An 18,274-nucleotide genomic window follows, 5' to 3' on the forward strand; every position below is an offset into this window, starting at 1 on the left:
CATGTGTCCTCCTTGCTGCTCGCTTTGCGGAAACATCAAAATGCGCGCGTATGTGTGTGTGTGTGGTTTAAATAATGCACTGTCCCCATCCCTCCCCCTCCCACCTCATTCTGGTGGTATCTCCTCATGGTATAAGACTCTTGACTCCTGCTGAATCCCACAAATTACTGATCCATACTTAATGGGAGGAAGATTTGCAAATTTCTCTCTCTTATGCGGACTGAGAAAAAATATTCTGGAATGTTTACAAACTGTCTCGATGTATTAACCATTCAGAGATGTTGGTTAAGGTAATCCATAGACTGTACCTCACACCGCTTAAATTCCACACAATCTACCCTACGGTATCTAAGTTTTGTTGCAGGGAATGTGGTGAGATCAGATCTTTTGGTCCTGCCCAAAACTCCACTCTCTTTGGGAAGCTGTGTTTGATCTAATACATCAGGTTTAGTAACACAAGGTTACAGGCATGTCCCAATATGGCCCTTCTTCACCTCTATCCTCCACAGCTCCAAAAATACACATTCTCAATAGGTCACTGGGCATATACTCAACCAGTGCAACCAGGGACCTGTCATAGTTCAATACTGGAAGTGTTCAGCTCCCCCACCTCTATCCAAAATCATTGCTAAAATTCAGAGCAGTTACATTATGGAGACTATGGGTTCAAGTATTCCAATTCTGTGTCCTCCCCTTTGATTAAAGGGAACCTATAGTAAGATTTCAGTCTAGAACTTATTGCTACAGGTATGTTGGTTGATTTAATTGCTCAACTCTGGAGTATTATTGACATAGTATATGCCCCCCCCCTCCCACCCTTTCTTTCCTTACTGCCTTATTTACAAAATCTTCAATAACAATGTACTAAGTAAAAAAAAAAATAATGTACTGTGTTTTATAGCTGTATGCGACTTGAGTAGCTATAAGTAGTGCACACACATAACTTTTTATGATATATTACAGTGCTCTGCAACCGGTGTGCCACGAGATGTTGCTAAGTGTGCTGCGGCGCAATATCTCAAACAGGAGAAAATCTGTCGCTGCCATACTTGACAATTCCGCTTATAACAACCGGAATTGGGTTTGTTTTTTTTTTTTCTGTTTTTTTTTCTTCAAGTTGAGGGTTTTTATTTGCAGGTCGCAGGTTGGGGGTTACACGTGTATCGAGCTCAGGTCTCCCTCGCCCTAGCTTTAGCTACTGCCTGAGGGTCCGAGACACTCCTAAATTTCTGCCCCTCCTCTCTTCCACGTATGTTCCTTTCCTAAACCCCGCCCCCCTCACACTGTACCCAAAAGTCCTGCCCTCCTCTCTACTTAACCTTTTTCTGCTACTTGCTGTGGTTATCCCATTTTGGTGAGTTTATTTTCATACCACTATCTCTCTTTCAACCACTGATCTCCACCATTTCTGCCCTCCAGCAGTCTCTTCCTTCCTCTCCCACATTAACTGTAAAACAGACAGCATAAGAACGTCGGCAAGCAGCGGCTCTCTCTGTTCCTGGACTTAAAGTGCTAGTTCTTCGGAACAGGGCTGTCCGCAGTCACTTCCTATAAAACGTTTCATATTGAGCAATGGTGTGCCATGTAATTCTGGGAAGGGCTTAGGTGTGCCGAGGGTAAGAAAAGGTTGCAGAGCACAGATATATTATATAGCATAGTGATCTGTATACTATATATAGATATAAAACAAAAAAGTACCTCTGATAATTATACGGTCAGCATATATTCTTTGATTCAAAATTAAAATCTCAAAGCTTACCATAAAACCATGTATATTGTGTCACATATATGTTCAGCGCTATAGATGTTCTGTTCTGTGTGTATGAATGCTAGTGGCTGCATGTATATGAAGAAGCCAATGGTAGGAAAATGTTAAAGAAGTACTCCAGCCCCATAAAAAAGTTATAACACCCCCACCCCAAACTAGAAGAATGGTGAGTGTCCGGACACAGCACTGAAATTCAAAATTCTCTTAATCGCCATGAGGCTCGGACACCAGAGTTTACCATTCTACTAACTGGGGGCTGTTCAAACACATTTTATTTCAGGTGAATGCGAAGCTCAGGTAGAGCGGCATCTATATTGGCTTGTTCAAGCAGGAGGAGAAGGATGCAGAAAGAGAAGTGTGGCGTGTTACTGTTAATGAGGATCAAGACAATGCATGAAACAGAGTGCGGAAAGAGAGTATGTGGATTTCCCATTTAACAAACTGAATTCAACCCAAAACGTTTCCTTTCCCTTTTTGTTTAGCTTTGGGTGAAGATATCCTATAGTATGTATATGTTCGATTTTTCCTTTGGTTTATATCTTTTCAGTTCATGCAACACGTCTTTTCTGTAAGTTTTAATTTTGTTATTGTATTGTCATAATATAAGTTGAAAGTAAAAGAACAAAGATTAAAGTTTAGGCTTTAACATCTGCTGCCTTTCAAGGACATATTACTTGAAAACCAGCCTAGGATCTGATGAGCTATGCAGAAAAGTAATTGTAGTGCGGATGGCTGTAGGTTTGAGGTGCTCCAACCACTCTGTCATGAAGGTTGAATCTGCCTTATAAATTAGAAGGAATACTTTGTATCTCTTACTAAACAAGAATACGAAGTTACAATCTTTTTTGGGAAAAAATATTTGAATACTCAAGTCTTCAGAAATATATATCTATATTTATATCTATCTTTATATATATATTTATATCTATATAAATATATGTATATCTTAAAAATGTTTATATGATATTGGATACATTTGTCAAAAGATTAAAACCAAAACAATAATAATTGTTCTGTATGATGTTCTACACCAGTGATGGGCAACATGTGGCACTCGGAACCTTCACCTGCGGCCCCCAGCTCTTTCCTGCTTTGTTAGATTGGTTTGTTATAGATTGTCACACTTGTTTTAAAGTGCCTGCTTGTATGTTATTATACATAGGAGGTGTCTCTTCCTTTGATTAAATGTATTATTTTCACTTATTACAGAGGAGAAGGGTAATGTGCAGCCCTTCTGAAGGTTACAGGCCCGCAGCATGCGGCACCCAAAGTTTATCAGGTTGTTCCTTACTGTTCTACACAGACAACAAAAATACGAAGTGCCATCAACATTATTTATTCTAGTTTACCCATTTTGTATTTAACATACATTTCCATATTACTATTGACCCTTTATTTTAGACATCTCTTTACTGACTGATATACCACACAAATCACCTCTTTTCCCTGGTTACATTAACTTGTCTACTGTTGAGGTCATTGTTTATAATCTTATAATATCTCTTGTGGGTTCTGGAGGGCTGCTGTAAAGATATGCAATGATGATGATGATCAGCTGCAGCAATATGTAACCGCTTCTGATTGGCTGTTAACGCACAGACCCCTCCAGATAATACTTCTATATACATAATTGCAGCTATAGCAAATAAAGTTGTGGCTTTATATTCATTTTACTTATTTGCCAGTTCCTGGTGGACTGCTGCAAGAAAGAGGTTTATCATTACATTTTTAAAGCAGTAAACATCTGATGTTTACTGCTATAAAAATTACTACAGAGAAAACTCACAATATACTATCGGGGCAAAGGCCTTACTAAAGAACTTACATGAGCTTTTAAAGTCCTTTTTCTTCATTCTCCGTCTCATCAGCGTCCCTCGCGGGCTGGTAGGATAAAGGCTGCGAGGTAGGGTCCCCATATTGAGCGAGCTCAGGCTATACGCACTCATGGAGGTAGGAGAGAAAGATGACGATACCAATGCTGCTGCAAGAAAGAGCATACATAGTACACAATGTCCATAACACTGCACCTGAATGTGCCAAAATTGCTCTGCAGTACTTCACTGACATTCTACCAGAAGCAGCGTGCTCTGTACAATATACAGTAAGATGCTGCTTAGAAAAGCTACATTTAACAAAGGCCAATTTAACAGGCTGTGAGAATTATTTAGGACATGCAAAAGATTAGATGTTTGGGCATAATCCCTCAACACAAATTTACCAAGGGGTTCATTAAACAAATCTCTTCTGCAATCATTTGGCTTCACACAGCAGAATACAGTTGGAAATAGAAAGTGTAAATGTAAAATATGCAAAGTGAAGTTTTAGTTGAAGTTAAACTGTTTGCGCTAAACCTACAATATCTTGAAACTAAGGATTGTCTTGCAAGAACAACCTAACTGGAAATAGCGCTTTGAGTTAGCATGTAGTAGTATTTCCCAATGCGTTTTTTTTATTGTAAGAACTTTATCACAAAGTGTTATTGCTCAGTAACCATGAGTAGTAAATACTTCAAAAAAGCTTCACTATAAAAATTCTTAACTCCCTACTATCCCAATTTTGTCAGAAAAGTCCTCATTTTAAAGGGGGGAATTCAATTGGTAGCGTTACTGTAAAAAGTGACACGGCCTGCGCACTATTATCATTATTACGGTAATAGTGCGCTTAAATACCGTTATTACGGTAGTTTCAATGCCGGCTTTTGGCTCGTAGCTCCCTGAGCTGCGAGCAGAAAGCTGGGTTAATATTACCGTAATACGTTTAACGCAGTGGTACTTCGGGGGGAATTTAATGCCCCCCTAAGGCATAGTCTTGCTGTCCCACCATGGACATGTTTTTCCTACAGGTAGGAACGTTGGGAGTTATGTAGAGCAGCTGGTGAACAGGAGCCACGCACCTGCTCTGATGCGTGTTGCAGTGTTTGGTGGGAAGGGAGATTTCTAAGGGGCAGCCTAGTGCTTTACAGGGGTTGGATACTAATTTCAAACCGCAATAATACTGACAGAAATAATACGGACACAAAACTGCTGACAGTCAAAATACTGATAGTCTAAATACAGACAAGGAGAAAATACCTACAGTGTAGAGACATTTCAACGTCTCATACTTATTAGGCAGTGTAACAGTGGGGAAGCTGTGGAACAGTTTTACTTAGCCTACTACATAGGGTTTCTTGTGGAAGGCTTATTCATTTATGGACAATACAATGCATTACATGTCTCACATTTCCAACATTTGTCTGTAACCAACACGCTGTACTCTAACCAGCAAAAAGATTCTTCACTCATACTGTTAGCAAGGAAGGTGAGAAATAAAAGCAATGCTTTAATGCCTGAGATGGGAAAGCATGAGTAAGAGAGAGGAGGAATAAAGGAAGCGGCAGAAAGTAAGGGTGGCACATTACGAAGGAGTTTTTGAGGAGGTGGTTTCTGGCATTTCATGGCTGGCGTCCTGCAATGGTCAGGGTGGTAGGTGTTATAATGTTGGTAGGTGAGGCGGCGGTGGCTGTTGGCAGGGTTGTCCCATGAAGGTTGCCTTTCGCTGCTCCTTTGAACCTTTACTGCCCGTATGAAGGGATGACAGGAAATCAGGAAAAAAAAGAACCAGAAAAGAGGGAAAGGTAACTGAATTTTAATGAACAAAAGTGAGGTGAGAGCAGTAAGCAAGGAAATCAGAAGCATCATGACCTAGCTGCCAAAACTCAACTATGAAATAGGGGATTGCACAGGAGGAATTACATACACTATATTTGTGTTAAATTACAATTACTTCTTCTATAAGCATTCATAGTTCATTGAAAATGTCCCAGAATTTGCCCATAACTAAAATATGCTGATAGTCACCTTAGTAATAACTCTACACAGCCATAGAACATAGAATAAGAAGCAGGACTAACAGCTGTATAGGGGTTAACATATATAAATATACTGTACGCAACACTAATTTATTGTTGCAAAATCTATATTGAAACACAACTGTACAAGTAGAGTTTATAATGCAAAATAAAGATTCATGTATCACATATTTCTTTTTTTCTTTTTTTTACTATACTAGATTTTTTAAATATGATTTTAACATCTTTTTATGACGTCCTGCTAGTAACTTCGTGGTACTTTCCTTACCCTTGAAACGATTATGTAAATATGGTAAGAATAAGTGGATCCTCAGATTTCAACAATATTTAAAAGTGATTTGCCTTTTGTTATAACTTCCAAGTATTATACTATGGGTGAATCTAAGCTGTAAAATCTTTTGAAAGAAAAGTGAAACTGAATGATAAGCTACAAAAGAATGTGTCTTGCATAATAGCATAATGTGGTTTCATATGAACACTGTATTCAAATCTTCGAGAAGCATTTTGCTGCTTAGTTTAAAGGTTAGGAATCCCAGCAGGTCAAAAGAAGAAATAAAGCACATTCACAGCTTGCAGATGAAATTAGCAAATAAACAAAACAAAGCGATAAAGATGTTAGGAAGATGACAAATCTACGGCATTCTCGAAATGTCCACATATATAGTAGATTTCAAATGCAAACTCCCCAACCCAACATAAGTCTGTCTCATATTACTCGCTCGAAGACTGTTTGCAAACATATGTGTGATGGTCAGAAGCAAAAAAGTCTTGTCATTGGCCTATATCTAACCACTTGCCCAGAATGTATACTGTAGATACAGAGTCTTCTGATATATGGGACAGTTGTGCAAGTGATATGCCAAAGGAGAGACCAGCTATTGTCTGTGACAGTAGTTTGCCTACCAGTGGCCTTTGTTCACTCAATGCAAGGATTGGTAGTAATGCCAGCTTGATCTACAACTGCACTCAAGAGCACAGTGTATTAGTGATGTTGGCATAGCTCCATTCCAGTTGCAATGGTCTCTTAAATCACTGGGTATGTCTTCATATTGACATATTCATAGTGCACCACATTATGGATTATCTTACCGTGATCTGGCCCCTTTAGTGCCAACCGGGTTTGATGGTATGGAAGAATTTCTAGTTTCACGTGTTCAGAGGTGCTTGCTAAAAGCTGTGTGGCTTCCGCTAATGTGCAATACTCCATACTTGTCCCATCTACAGATAGGATGTGGTCCCCAATATGAAGCGCACCACACCTGAATAAAAACACCATCACAGTGCACTGGTTAGGCTTGATTATTATTATTAACCTTTATTTATAGGGTGCCACAACAATGACAGTACATGGTGTAACAGTACAATACAGTAAAGAAATAACACTACAATTCTCAACAGGTGTAAAGACAATGGAGAAGTGGAGTCAAGGAGCAGAGAGCCGAAGGAGGAGGTGGGCAGTGCAGCTAGCAAGCAAAAGTTATAGGTAATGGGAACAGGAGGAACAAAACAATCTAAAGGGAAAGAGGCAGACAAATGGTTGACACATGGGTTGAGCAAGTGTAACGGGATCTGAGGGCCAGTGGGTAAGGTATACTACATGGTGAATTGGTAAAGTGAAGGACTGGTAGTCTTTTATTAACAGTTGGGTTTTCAATGACCGTTTGAACTTACACTGGCTTGGGGATAGTCTGAAAGAACAAGGGAGATCGCTCCAATGGTGGGGGGACAACACAGCAGAAATCTTGGATATGGGTCATTCCACATCAGGTCACCCAAAAAAACATGAAATGTCCACCACCCATCTCAGATTTTTTCGAAATTTTTTTAGTTAAGAGAGGATGTCAAAACAACTATTTCTGCCAAATATCTCGACTGTGACAATTAGTTGATTAAATGACTATCTGCCTCGTGTTTTGCGTTACAGCAAAAAAGCACGTTTTTCGAATATAATTAAAAACGCTAGATAGTAATTTGGTTTGGATTTTTGGATTCAGGAGGAAGAGTTACCTTAGGGGTCCAAATTTTGTGTTGATTCCTTAATAAAAACCCGAAATACTTCAAATAAACTGGACAAAGAAGCTGCGATTAGTAAATTATTTAATAAATTGAAAACTCAATATTTAATCAACTAATTGTCAGACAGTCGAGATATTTGGCAGAAACAGTTGTTTTGACATCGTCTCTTAACTAAAAATTTTTTTGTAGAAATCGGAGATGGGTGGTGGACAACCCTGGTTGAACTGACATGGAATGACCCTCATGGGAGTGAAATGTGGTTATCAGATGGGAGGAAAGGGAGCAGTCACTGGCTGGCTGGAGAGGGCGAGAGGGAGTATGCATGGAAATGAGGTTGGAGATGTAGGGAACAGTGGTGTTAGAGAGGGCGTTGTACATGAGATTGAGGAGTTTATAGAGGATTCTGAAGGGAAAGTGGAGATAATATAAGGCTTGGCAGAGAGGAGAGGCAGATGTGAATTGGCGAGAGAGGAAGATCAGTCTAGCTGCAGCATTATTTATAGATAGAGGAGGAGCGAGGTGGGAGCAGGAGGCCAGTAAGGATAATGTTGCTTTAGTCGAGATGAGAAATGATCAGTGAGTAAATAACATTTTGGTGGCATCCTGGGAAAGGAGGAGTTTGATATGACCAATGCTGCAGAGCTGTAATGACAGGATTGAGTAAGAAACTGAATGTGGGTGCAAAAGAGAGGAAGGAGATAAGAATGACACACAGGCAGTGAAGTTGGGGAATAGAGAAGATTGCAGTGTTGTCAATAGTGAGAGAGGTCGGGAGGGGAGGAGACTCTTAATGGAGGGAAGAGAATGAGTTCAGTTTTGGACATGCAGGAGGAGATGGCAGAGAGACAACTGGACACCCGAGAGAGGAGGGAAGGAGTCAGGATCAGGAGAGGAAAGGTAGAGATGAGTGTCGTCGGCATAGAGGTGTTACTGGAGGTTGAGGGAACTGATGAGTTCACCCAAGAAGGAGGCCTACAGAGAAAAGAGCAGAGGGCCAAGGACAGAATCCTGTGGGGCACCTATGGGGGGGGGGGGTGTTGGAGGCATCGGGGGTATAAACAGAAAAGTAGCTGTTGGCGAGGTAGGGGATGAATCACAAAAGGACAATGTCAGAGAAGCCAATGGTGTTAAGGTTGCGCAATAAGGGGAGGGTGATGGACTGTTTCAAAGGCCAAATAGAGGTCCAAGGAATAAACAAGGAGAAGTGGCCCCTGGATTTGGCCGATAGTAGATTGTTGGTGACTTTGGTCAAGGCAGTATCCGTGGAATGGAGGGGATGAATTCAGATTGGAGAGGATTAAGGAGGTGGTCGTCAGAGAGATAGCAAGTGAGATGGTTGTAAACAAGCGGTTTAAGTATTTTAGCAGTAAAGGGGACAAGGGAAATGGTGCAGTAGTTAGAGAATGAGGTGGGGTCAAGACTGGGTTTTTTAAGACAATATTAAATGTTCAATTCAGATGTGTCGTAGTGCAGTGCCGTAACGAGGGTGGTGTGGGCGGTGCCGTCGCCCAGGGCGCAAGGCCAAGGGGGCGCAGCAGCCGCCCGCTACCTGCCTCCATACCTGCCTCCAAGAGAGAGAGAGAGAGACACACATTCACTTACTAGACTTTGAAGCTTCAACCCTTAAGTCCCGCAGTGGAATGCATGTGCGTTCCACTGACAGAAAGTTCGGCATTTGGAACGCAAATGCTGACATGCGTTCCACTGCGGGACTTAAGGGTTGAAGCTTCAAAGTCTTGTAAGTGAATCTCTCACAAGACTGCGGACGGGAGTAGAGGGGGAGGGAGCCACCTGTCCACACACACGAGCCGTCACACCTGTCACTTCAGGGCGTGGAATATAATGCACTCACCGAGCATGCGCAGAGCAGCCGAGAGATCTCTGATCACCGATACTCACCTGTGTCCTTCTGCCCAGCTCCACGGACACTGAGCGGCCGCCCAATTACACAGAACTATGGTGAACTGCAGGTTCCTGTCCACTAGTAAGAAACCTACTATATGTGATCTGTAATGTATGTACCATAGGATACAGATCATGATGTTTACTTTATATAGGTTCCTGCACTGTCTATACTACATAGTGCTGTACCTTATATTCTGTACTGCATCAGACGTTTCCATGTATCCCAGTGTATGCACTGTACTGTGTAAGGATGGGCCATATATCACAGTCTATACGTGCTCAGTGGTTGGCTATAAATCACCTGTCATATAGATCATGATGTTTACTTAATATAGGTTCCAGCCCTGTATATATCTTACCATTATGGACTATATATCACTTTCTGCATTGTGTGAGGAAGGACCAATCAGGGGCTAACACCTGATTTTTAAAGGGGGGTTTCCAAATGGTTTTACATATAATACCATAAGTGATATTCAATTAAAGCTTGTTCACTATATTTTATTTATACATATGCGATCTCTCTCTCTCTTCCCCCTCCCCCCCAGTGAAACATATCACAATATATTAAACTCACTTAAACCTACACATATTAACTGCATAAAATATTACAATACCTATCGCTATATATTTTTTAAATATACCACTGTGTTTGTGTGCATATAACAATTCTTTCACTAAAGTGCTAGCCACACCCACTTGTCAAATGCCACTCCCACTTAGATGGGGGGGTCGCCGGTGCCCTGTCCCGCCCAGGGCACCAAAATTTCTAGTTATGGCACTGTCGTAGTGACTACAAATTCTAACCATAGCTACAAGAAGCAATAAAGAATAATTTGTAAATATATTTTAGAAGTGCCATAAGTAATGCCACCATCCTTTTCAAATGTGTTCAAGCACTCTATTTAAAAGCAGAAATATTAAATGTTTTCAAGCATTAATCCATTCTAAAATGAATTCGTAAGAAAATTCAAGGAAATGTGTACTAAACAGTAGAAAAACAATCATAATAAAATCATGCTCTTACCTATCAGCAATACTCGCAGATTTAATCTTGTCAATAACAATGACTTGCTTGTTGCAGTACATCGAGGTAGTTAGTGCTACTCCAAGGTTAGAGCCTGGAGTTTTGGCAACTTCAACTAGAAGTGGACCGGAGGCTGTAGACACCGAATCTGTATTAGAGGGAAAGAAAAAAGCAAACTTTACTTTTTTTTATTTTAAATACAGGAGGAATAAAATAATTAAGTGGATTGTTTCTGCATTAAATTCTCAGAACATTTTTATTAAGCTCCTCTAAAATAGCCTGAAAAGCTCCACTTTCAACTCATCTGTCCATAGAATATGCTCCCAGAAAGTTGTAGGCAGAGTGTGGACAGTAATAGAGGTTGAAGTTCTGGGAATGCAGTCTTCTTCCTTCCTTATTTGCTTCCACAGTCAAGGTGCCCCAAGGCCGCTTCACAACATCTCATAGTCTCTACTTCCTTGGCAAATTGGAGCAATATCACTGCTTACATGCAGTAACTTCCCAACCCTCTCCAATTATCCCACTGTATAACAATCCACAGTTTCCTCCAGGTGTCCCTCCATCGTTGTTTGGTCCCTGGCTGGCAGGTGGTATTCGATATATGAACCTGGCTCAATTATTTCCCTCTCTTTGCAGACATCCAATATAAAATGTAATATTCCCAATAAAAATGTTATTTAGTACCTTCAACTTATTCTTTTTCATAGTAAAATTAGAACACCCCTCAATCACACCTAACTAATGTTGAATAGCTCTCTATCAGACAGGCATTCACAACAGAGTTGGCATTCCTCTATATACTGTGAACTTGTGACCCCAAGCTTAATTCCCTGTGACTCTCATAAACAAGCTCTGGAGGCAGAACATGGCAATACACTCAACAATGAGGACTGGGCTGAGGTTAGATAGCATGCTACCTCCAGTTCATCTGCGTAAGGATCAGTGAAAATGTATATAAGTTAGTATATAGATAGTTTCTACTAAGACAACCCAAGAAGATACACCAACAGATGTTGGAGTGCCTGCCCCTTGGAGATTTAATTTCTTTATATTTGTTGGGACTGCCCAAAACGCTCTGGCTCAACATTAAAAATGTAATATTTGCAAACTTCCAAGTAAATCCTCATTGATTAAAAGTTCTTCCTCTTCCTTCTTGAAGTACCACCACCAAAATACACTAATAAGACATATAGCATAATGGAAACAGTCCATAATCTCCTCAATCCAATCTATTAGCAGCAGAATTTGGCACACATCTTATGGAATACATTACTGGTATAATGAAAAACTTCATAAAGAAAGAAAAAATTCTGTCGCGCTGATTGCTGGGAGTTTTCCCAAATTCTTACTTTTTACAAGATTCCTCTAATTCAAGACGTGAGGGGTGCAAGCAAAGAACAACTAAACTCAATATGTATAAAGAAGAAGGACTAGAAAGTTTTAGACTAGGTGCACATGTTCTCCCGAGAACAATTATATATAGTTGTTGAGTGGACGTTGTAAATATTAAAATATAACTTTTCTTGGCTTCATTAAAAACAAGATAGGATAAAAATAGCCAAATATAAATGTTAGTGAATTTAAGTGAAAAAAAGGTGATAATAAAAATCACTCACTTTGTGGGTCCTAAATACCAGTATAAGTGAGGGTAGGTAATCTATGTTGTTAGAGGAGCTGGGATGGGCTCCTATCAAGCAATCAAATGCCTGTATAGTGATGAGCCCTTGATAACTAAAGTATGCTCCTGTAAGGCAGTCTACTCCCTATATATGTAGCTGTGAAAAAATCAGCCTGTACTGTTGCTGCCTATCAAGCATGCCAATTACAGGGAGTGGATTGCTAGCTGCCTCCTGGATGCTCCATACTAGCTCTGGACTTAGGGAGCCTGAAATTCTAACATAGAAATCCCTCTATAATACACTATGGATCCGGGTGCATGCAGCGCGTTTCACTATGCTTTGTCATTGACTTGTTAATTTGACAGCTTTGTTATACTCACCCACCAGGTGACATTATAATATTCAACCAATAGGAGGTGGTATCGCGGCTGTTGATTGCTAGTGTTCTCAGCCTTTGAGAACACCAAAGGCTGTTCACTCTCAGAGTCTCTCCTTCTGGCATATTCTTTCCTCTTCCTCTCACTAATCTTCTTACAGTCTGCCATGCCGTCACCCCAACCCCATTTATTTTCTCCCTCCTCAAGTCTAAAAATAGTTAGTTCAAAAGGCTGTTAAATGACTATCGGTTGCCGTTAAATTCTTCATCTCCTTTATATGTTCTCTATATTTGTGAATATGTATTGCACATGTTACTTTCTGTTTGTAATTCAGTGACATTTAATAATGAAAAAAAGAGGGTCTCTAGATGCAGGCCCGTTCACAGATGTGCACTCATACAGTACCAAAGTAAACAAAATATAAATGTAAAAAAGTCTAAACATAAAAAAATAATAGTTTATAGAAAGGAAACAGACAGGGTTGCTGTAGGAGGAGGAAAAAGAAAAATGGATGGTGAATAGCAAGGGTTTTCACTTAACAAAGCTGCCAAATGTCCCATGCCTTTTGTGAATGGAAATATCTGTAAATGTCACAGTGCATGTTTTGAATACAGAAAAACTGCTCTGTTATTCTATATATTGAAAACAATTTTCTTATTTTATTTTATTGTCCAAGGCTAATAATGTTTATTGAATTGAATATTTAAAGCAGCAATCCAACGTAGCAAGTTTAGTATATTTTAAGCATGAATTTTTTCTTAGCTGCCAGTTACACAGACTCACAGTTGTAATGCAAAGATGGGAGTATTTTACAGTACACAGAATAGCCACAGCTCAGAGGGGCATTCCAAAGCTTCTCTGCTCACTATATCAACCATGTGACTGCGTTTACCATGGCAGTCCATGACAATGTGCAAAATTATAAATCATTAACCTCCTAAGGTCAACTTCCTGGATATTACCCTTTCCCATTGTGGGGATAAAATAGTATGCTCCAACTATAATAAACCAGTTGACGCCTGTAATTTTCTACACTACTCGAGTAGTCACTACCATCCTTGGAAAAGAAATATTCCAAAAAGTCAGGTGGGCAGACTTAGAAGAAACTGCTCTGTAGACTCAGATTTCTCCAGACAAACTAAAGAGATGCTTGAGAAATTCAAGGATAGAGGTTATCCGAAGGAGATTCTGAAGGGGGCAGATAATTTTGCTTCTACCCTTGACAGAACTTCACTTTTGGATATGAGTAAAAGTACCACTAGAAAGAGCTTAAAGAAGGATACACTTTGTTATGTGTCTACATTTAATACCAAGTCACGGCAAATTAAGAATATTCTATGTTCCAATTTTGGCATTCTAAAGCAAGTCTCTTAAGTCATTGCTTGGAAGATAAGCCAACTGTAGTTTTTAAAAAGAATTTAGATCTCAAGAGAATTCTAGCTCCAAGCCTCCTAAGAAAGGAAGCCTGTGCTATGAGCGACTGCTGGTTACCCAAGAAGCCTATGGGTTGTTTTCGCTGTAACAAAACTACTTGCCTAACTTGTAAATTTATTGTGAATAAGTCTAAATGTGTCACCTCAAGCTCTACAGGTTCAAATTTCCCCATTAAGAGCTTTATCAACTGCGAGACATCATATGTGGTATACGTTTTGAAATGCAAGTGTGAACTGCAATATGTGGGGAGGACCACGAGAACCTTGAAAGAACGTTTCAGGGAACATAGACGTAACATATTAAACAAACTTATGGTACATAGTGTTTCTAGGCATTTTTTTGAGGTCCACCACAGTGATCCATCTGGTATGTCTTTGATAGGGATTGAACATGTGGAGAACACGGCAAAAAAAGGTGACAGATTCTCTAAGCTGTGTCTTAGCGAATCAGCCTGGATCTTCAAACTAGGGACTCTAACCCCTAGGGGATTGAATGAAGCTTTAGATCACCACAGCCTAGAATGATCCACTTGGTCCTCTCATTTATGCTCTCTTATATCGTATCTGTTGGCCCCCTTGTGGGGCTAGACTGTTCCTCCCCCCTAATATTTCTCTCTTTATCCTCCCCCTTTCTTTCTTATTACACTTACATATAATTATATGTCTAAAAATAACTCCTGTATATGCATTCATGTGTGTTTGTATATATGCATTTACATATATTTCTGGAAGTACCTATTTAATTTGTGCTTTTGTCCTTATATTCCAATTTGGATTTTATTTTGGGTTTATCAGATATTATTTGCCGTTGGGAGATTCTCCTTATTGACTATGAAATTATATGATAGCTGGTTCTAATTACCTTGATTGCCATAATGTCTATTTAAGACAATCTAAGGCATCATAGAGGCAGCTTTGAAAAAGTCCCATTCCAGAGACGAAACGCGTCAGTTACCAGATACCTTGAGTATTCAGGCTCCTTTACAATTACGGAGGCGTGAGGAACCAAAATCAAAGAGGAACTTTGCAACATCACAGCTGTTTCTGGACAGCCGATTTAGTAGGTGCACCTACAGGACTTCAACCGAGACCCACTCGACACACGGCGCGGCAAGATTAGGGAGTAAAACTCATTTCTTATTCTAAACGGTTTAGTCCGTAAAAACTTCATATACCGCGCTTGTCATCTGGATCCCCACAGAAGTTTCATCTACAAGTAGATGTGGGTTAGATTCATTCCCCAAGGGGATTGTTTTTCTCTGCAATATAGCGCTGTCCGGATAGAGGTTTATCTCAATCATTCCTCTCTGTTTGTCCAGTCCTTGGATTAATCTGGACATTTATTTTATCAATTGGATACATGATTTTGGATTGGGCACTATGAAACTTGAGCCCTATATAGACAATCTTCTATGACCATACATTCCTTCGAGTATGGTATGAATTTATTCATAATACATATTCCTGTTACAAGCCTCCCAGGAGCCTATTCACATGTGTCTCTATACCAGTTTTTATATATATATATATATATATATATATATATATATATATATATATATATATATATAAAAAGTTTTTTTTATTTTTGTTTGTGGGATGTATTGATTGTGTTACATTAAATTGTTTTATTATACCATTCAATCTCATGGTTTATTTCTGGTTGACCTATCACTTCTCCCCAGCGCCATTTTTTGCTTTTCATTAATAGCAGTCTGAAGCAACAAATCAAAGAAAGAGTAAATATCAACATTCTTCTTATAGCCAATGTTAAAAAAGAACAAAAACAAACCACACCTAAATTATTAATGGGAGTGCTGCTTTAAAGTTACATTATAATAAAGTCTAGTACACACAAAATAAGTGAGTGCGTAGTGCACCAAGATCCACAAATACAGTGAACCACGGTCCACGAAGACAATGCTGTTTGGGATGCGCTGCACCAAAGAGCGCAGGTAACATTTGTGGCCAGTAAATGTAACTGTTGCACAATGTTCAACAGTAAAACCAATGTAACTACAGTTCCGCACTTCTTTATAACCTTTTTATTTGTTTTCAAAATAATTATTAGCTAGTAGTCATCAATAAAACGTTAAAAAAACAACTCTCTGATACAGGAAAAACTCCTCCCTGTTTTGCATATGTGATAAAAATTTACTTAAAACACACACAAAATATATACAGTACATATGCAGCGGAGCATTTTAAAAGAGTCTTACTATACTCTGCCAATGTACCTTTACCTCCCTGTTTCAACTCTCCTGCAGTAAGTGCCGATATCACGTAAATCTGCATAGGTGCATATGTGTGCGGCCACTTTTTGGGCCATGCGCAGAGTGATTTCACGCAAGATACACTACGCAAACTGATATAGTATTTCCTCTCTCTGCATCAGCCCCAATAGGACAGTTCATGATTGATGAACTTGACTTGCAAAAAGAAGGAGCCCTTCTAAGGTGAGAGAATGGCAATATGCTACAGAAATACCTGCTGGTTTTACTGGTACTGGAGGTGAAAAGAGGCTGTAGCAATTCATCATGGGACATTCAGCTGACTGGCCACCCTCTACAATTAACATTTGCAGTCAATTACATAATCTAAATCAAGGTTACCCACCTTAAAACACTACTATTTGATATCAAATTTTAATCAAATATTGTTCTCAACAATCTAGTTATCTGGTTCGCTCCATAGAAATACTTGGAACAACACTGATCTAGACCACCCTTACCCATGTCACATAACTATATAAACCCTTAGATAAGGCATTAGAAAATCCTTATATTGCTTATGCCCAGGATTTTTGTCCGCTCTGTCTCCCAAAAGATGCAGTTTGTCACCAGCGTATACAGTTAGAGGGAGGAAAAACATACAGGTGAGAGGAAGAGCAGATCAGGCAGACAAATGAAGAGAAGACGACACAAAATACAGACAGATGAACAGGAGCCTAGTTCCTCCTCCTCTCTCTCATACTATCTGGATTGTCCTGTCAGTTGAGAGAATGGCAGCCCAAATCCCTGATCTTATGTTTTCTCCCTTTAGAGATTATGAGCAATACAAAATGGCCATTTTAATTTTTCTTTGTTGCTCTAAGACATAATATAGTAGAACAATAGCTATATGGAGTGCTGCTAATAAATCATCTATGAACATGGCTTACAGGCATTCTTGTGTTTACTTTACTGCCAATACAGTATCCAAATACTTCCTTTCAGTATGTTTATAAGAACACAATTCCATTACACACTAGTTCCCTGGGAACTAAAAAGTATAATATTGCAGGTGGATTTCCACTGCAAGCAAGTAAACAACTATGTATATCATTGAATGTGTATAGAGTATAAAGATAATATAATGGCTCTTAAAAATTGTATTATAAACACACTATGTTTACTGCCCACATTATCTTGTCAAGAAGAAAATATGCTTTAATTACTGCACTGAAAAGTTTTGGCACCAGTCACAGAGTTTGGCTGGCATTTTGCACAACAAATCTGTGGCACCCTTAAGGTATCATAGCTATTGTTACTAATTATCTCATCATTAATGGATTATGACCCAATTAAAACCCATCACGGTTTTCATTATTGATATTGCAATAGGGAATCTGTGGGCAGCACAGTGGCGTAGTGGTTAGCATGTCTGTCTCACAGCACTGGGGTCATGAGTTCAATTCCCGACCATGGCCCTATCTGTGTGGAGTTTGTATGTTCTCCCTGTGTTTGCGTGGGTTCCCTCCGGGTGCTCCGGTTTCCTCCCACACTCCAAAAACATACTGGTAGGTTAATTGGCTGCAATAAAAAAAAAAAAAAATTGACCCTAGTCTCTCTCTGTCTGTCTGTCTGTGTGTGAGTGCGTGTCTATAGTAGGGAATTTAGACTGTAAGCTCCAATGGGGCAGGGACTGATGTGAATGAGTTCTCTGTACAGCGCTGCGGAATTAGTGGCGCTATATAAATAAATGATGATGATGATGATGATGATGATGAATCTAGAGGACCTACTACCAGCATTCATTCTGCTCATGAACGGCCGATTCAATAGATATAATGAAATCATATGCAATAATTTTTACTACAGTATGTGTTTAATAAGTAATTATGTTGGGCTATTACTGGTTTTCCTAGAATAGCTGTTTTTTTTAAAGGACAATACTAAGAAATATTATCTATTTTGAAATCAAAACTCAGTTGTATCAAAAGATACATAACAAAGCTTTACCCATAATGCTGCACTATTTGTACGTTGATACAAGATAAAGCGTGTTGCCTCTTTGTGCT

The 18,274-nt window shown here is 39.4% G+C and overlaps 1 protein-coding gene across 16 annotated transcripts in view; it reads right to left on the minus strand.

The window, feature by feature from the left end:
* Window positions 1-18,274, minus strand: part of GRIP1 (glutamate receptor interacting protein 1) — a 473,755-nt gene that overhangs the window by 38,035 nt on the left and 417,446 nt on the right. For 7 of the 16 annotated variants that reach the window (XM_075209477.1, XM_075209465.1, XM_075209468.1 and 4 more), the window contains exons 8-11: window positions 10,567-10,714; window positions 6,708-6,877; window positions 5,169-5,324; window positions 3,594-3,749 (exon numbers count right to left, since the gene is read on the minus strand). In XM_075209477.1, coding sequence (XP_075065578.1) covers window positions 3,594-3,749; window positions 5,169-5,324; window positions 6,708-6,877; window positions 10,567-10,714 — 630 coding nt within the window. The remainder of the gene's footprint in view (window positions 1-3,593; window positions 3,750-5,168; window positions 5,325-6,707; window positions 6,878-10,566; window positions 10,715-18,274) is intronic. The other 9 variants (XM_075209466.1, XM_075209469.1, XM_075209479.1 and 6 more) reach the window with 3 other exon arrangements.

The sequence above is a fragment of the Mixophyes fleayi genome, chromosome 4 (genome assembly GCF_038048845.1).
Source record: "Mixophyes fleayi isolate aMixFle1 chromosome 4, aMixFle1.hap1, whole genome shotgun sequence".
Taxonomy (NCBI): domain Eukaryota; kingdom Metazoa; phylum Chordata; class Amphibia; order Anura; family Limnodynastidae; genus Mixophyes; species Mixophyes fleayi.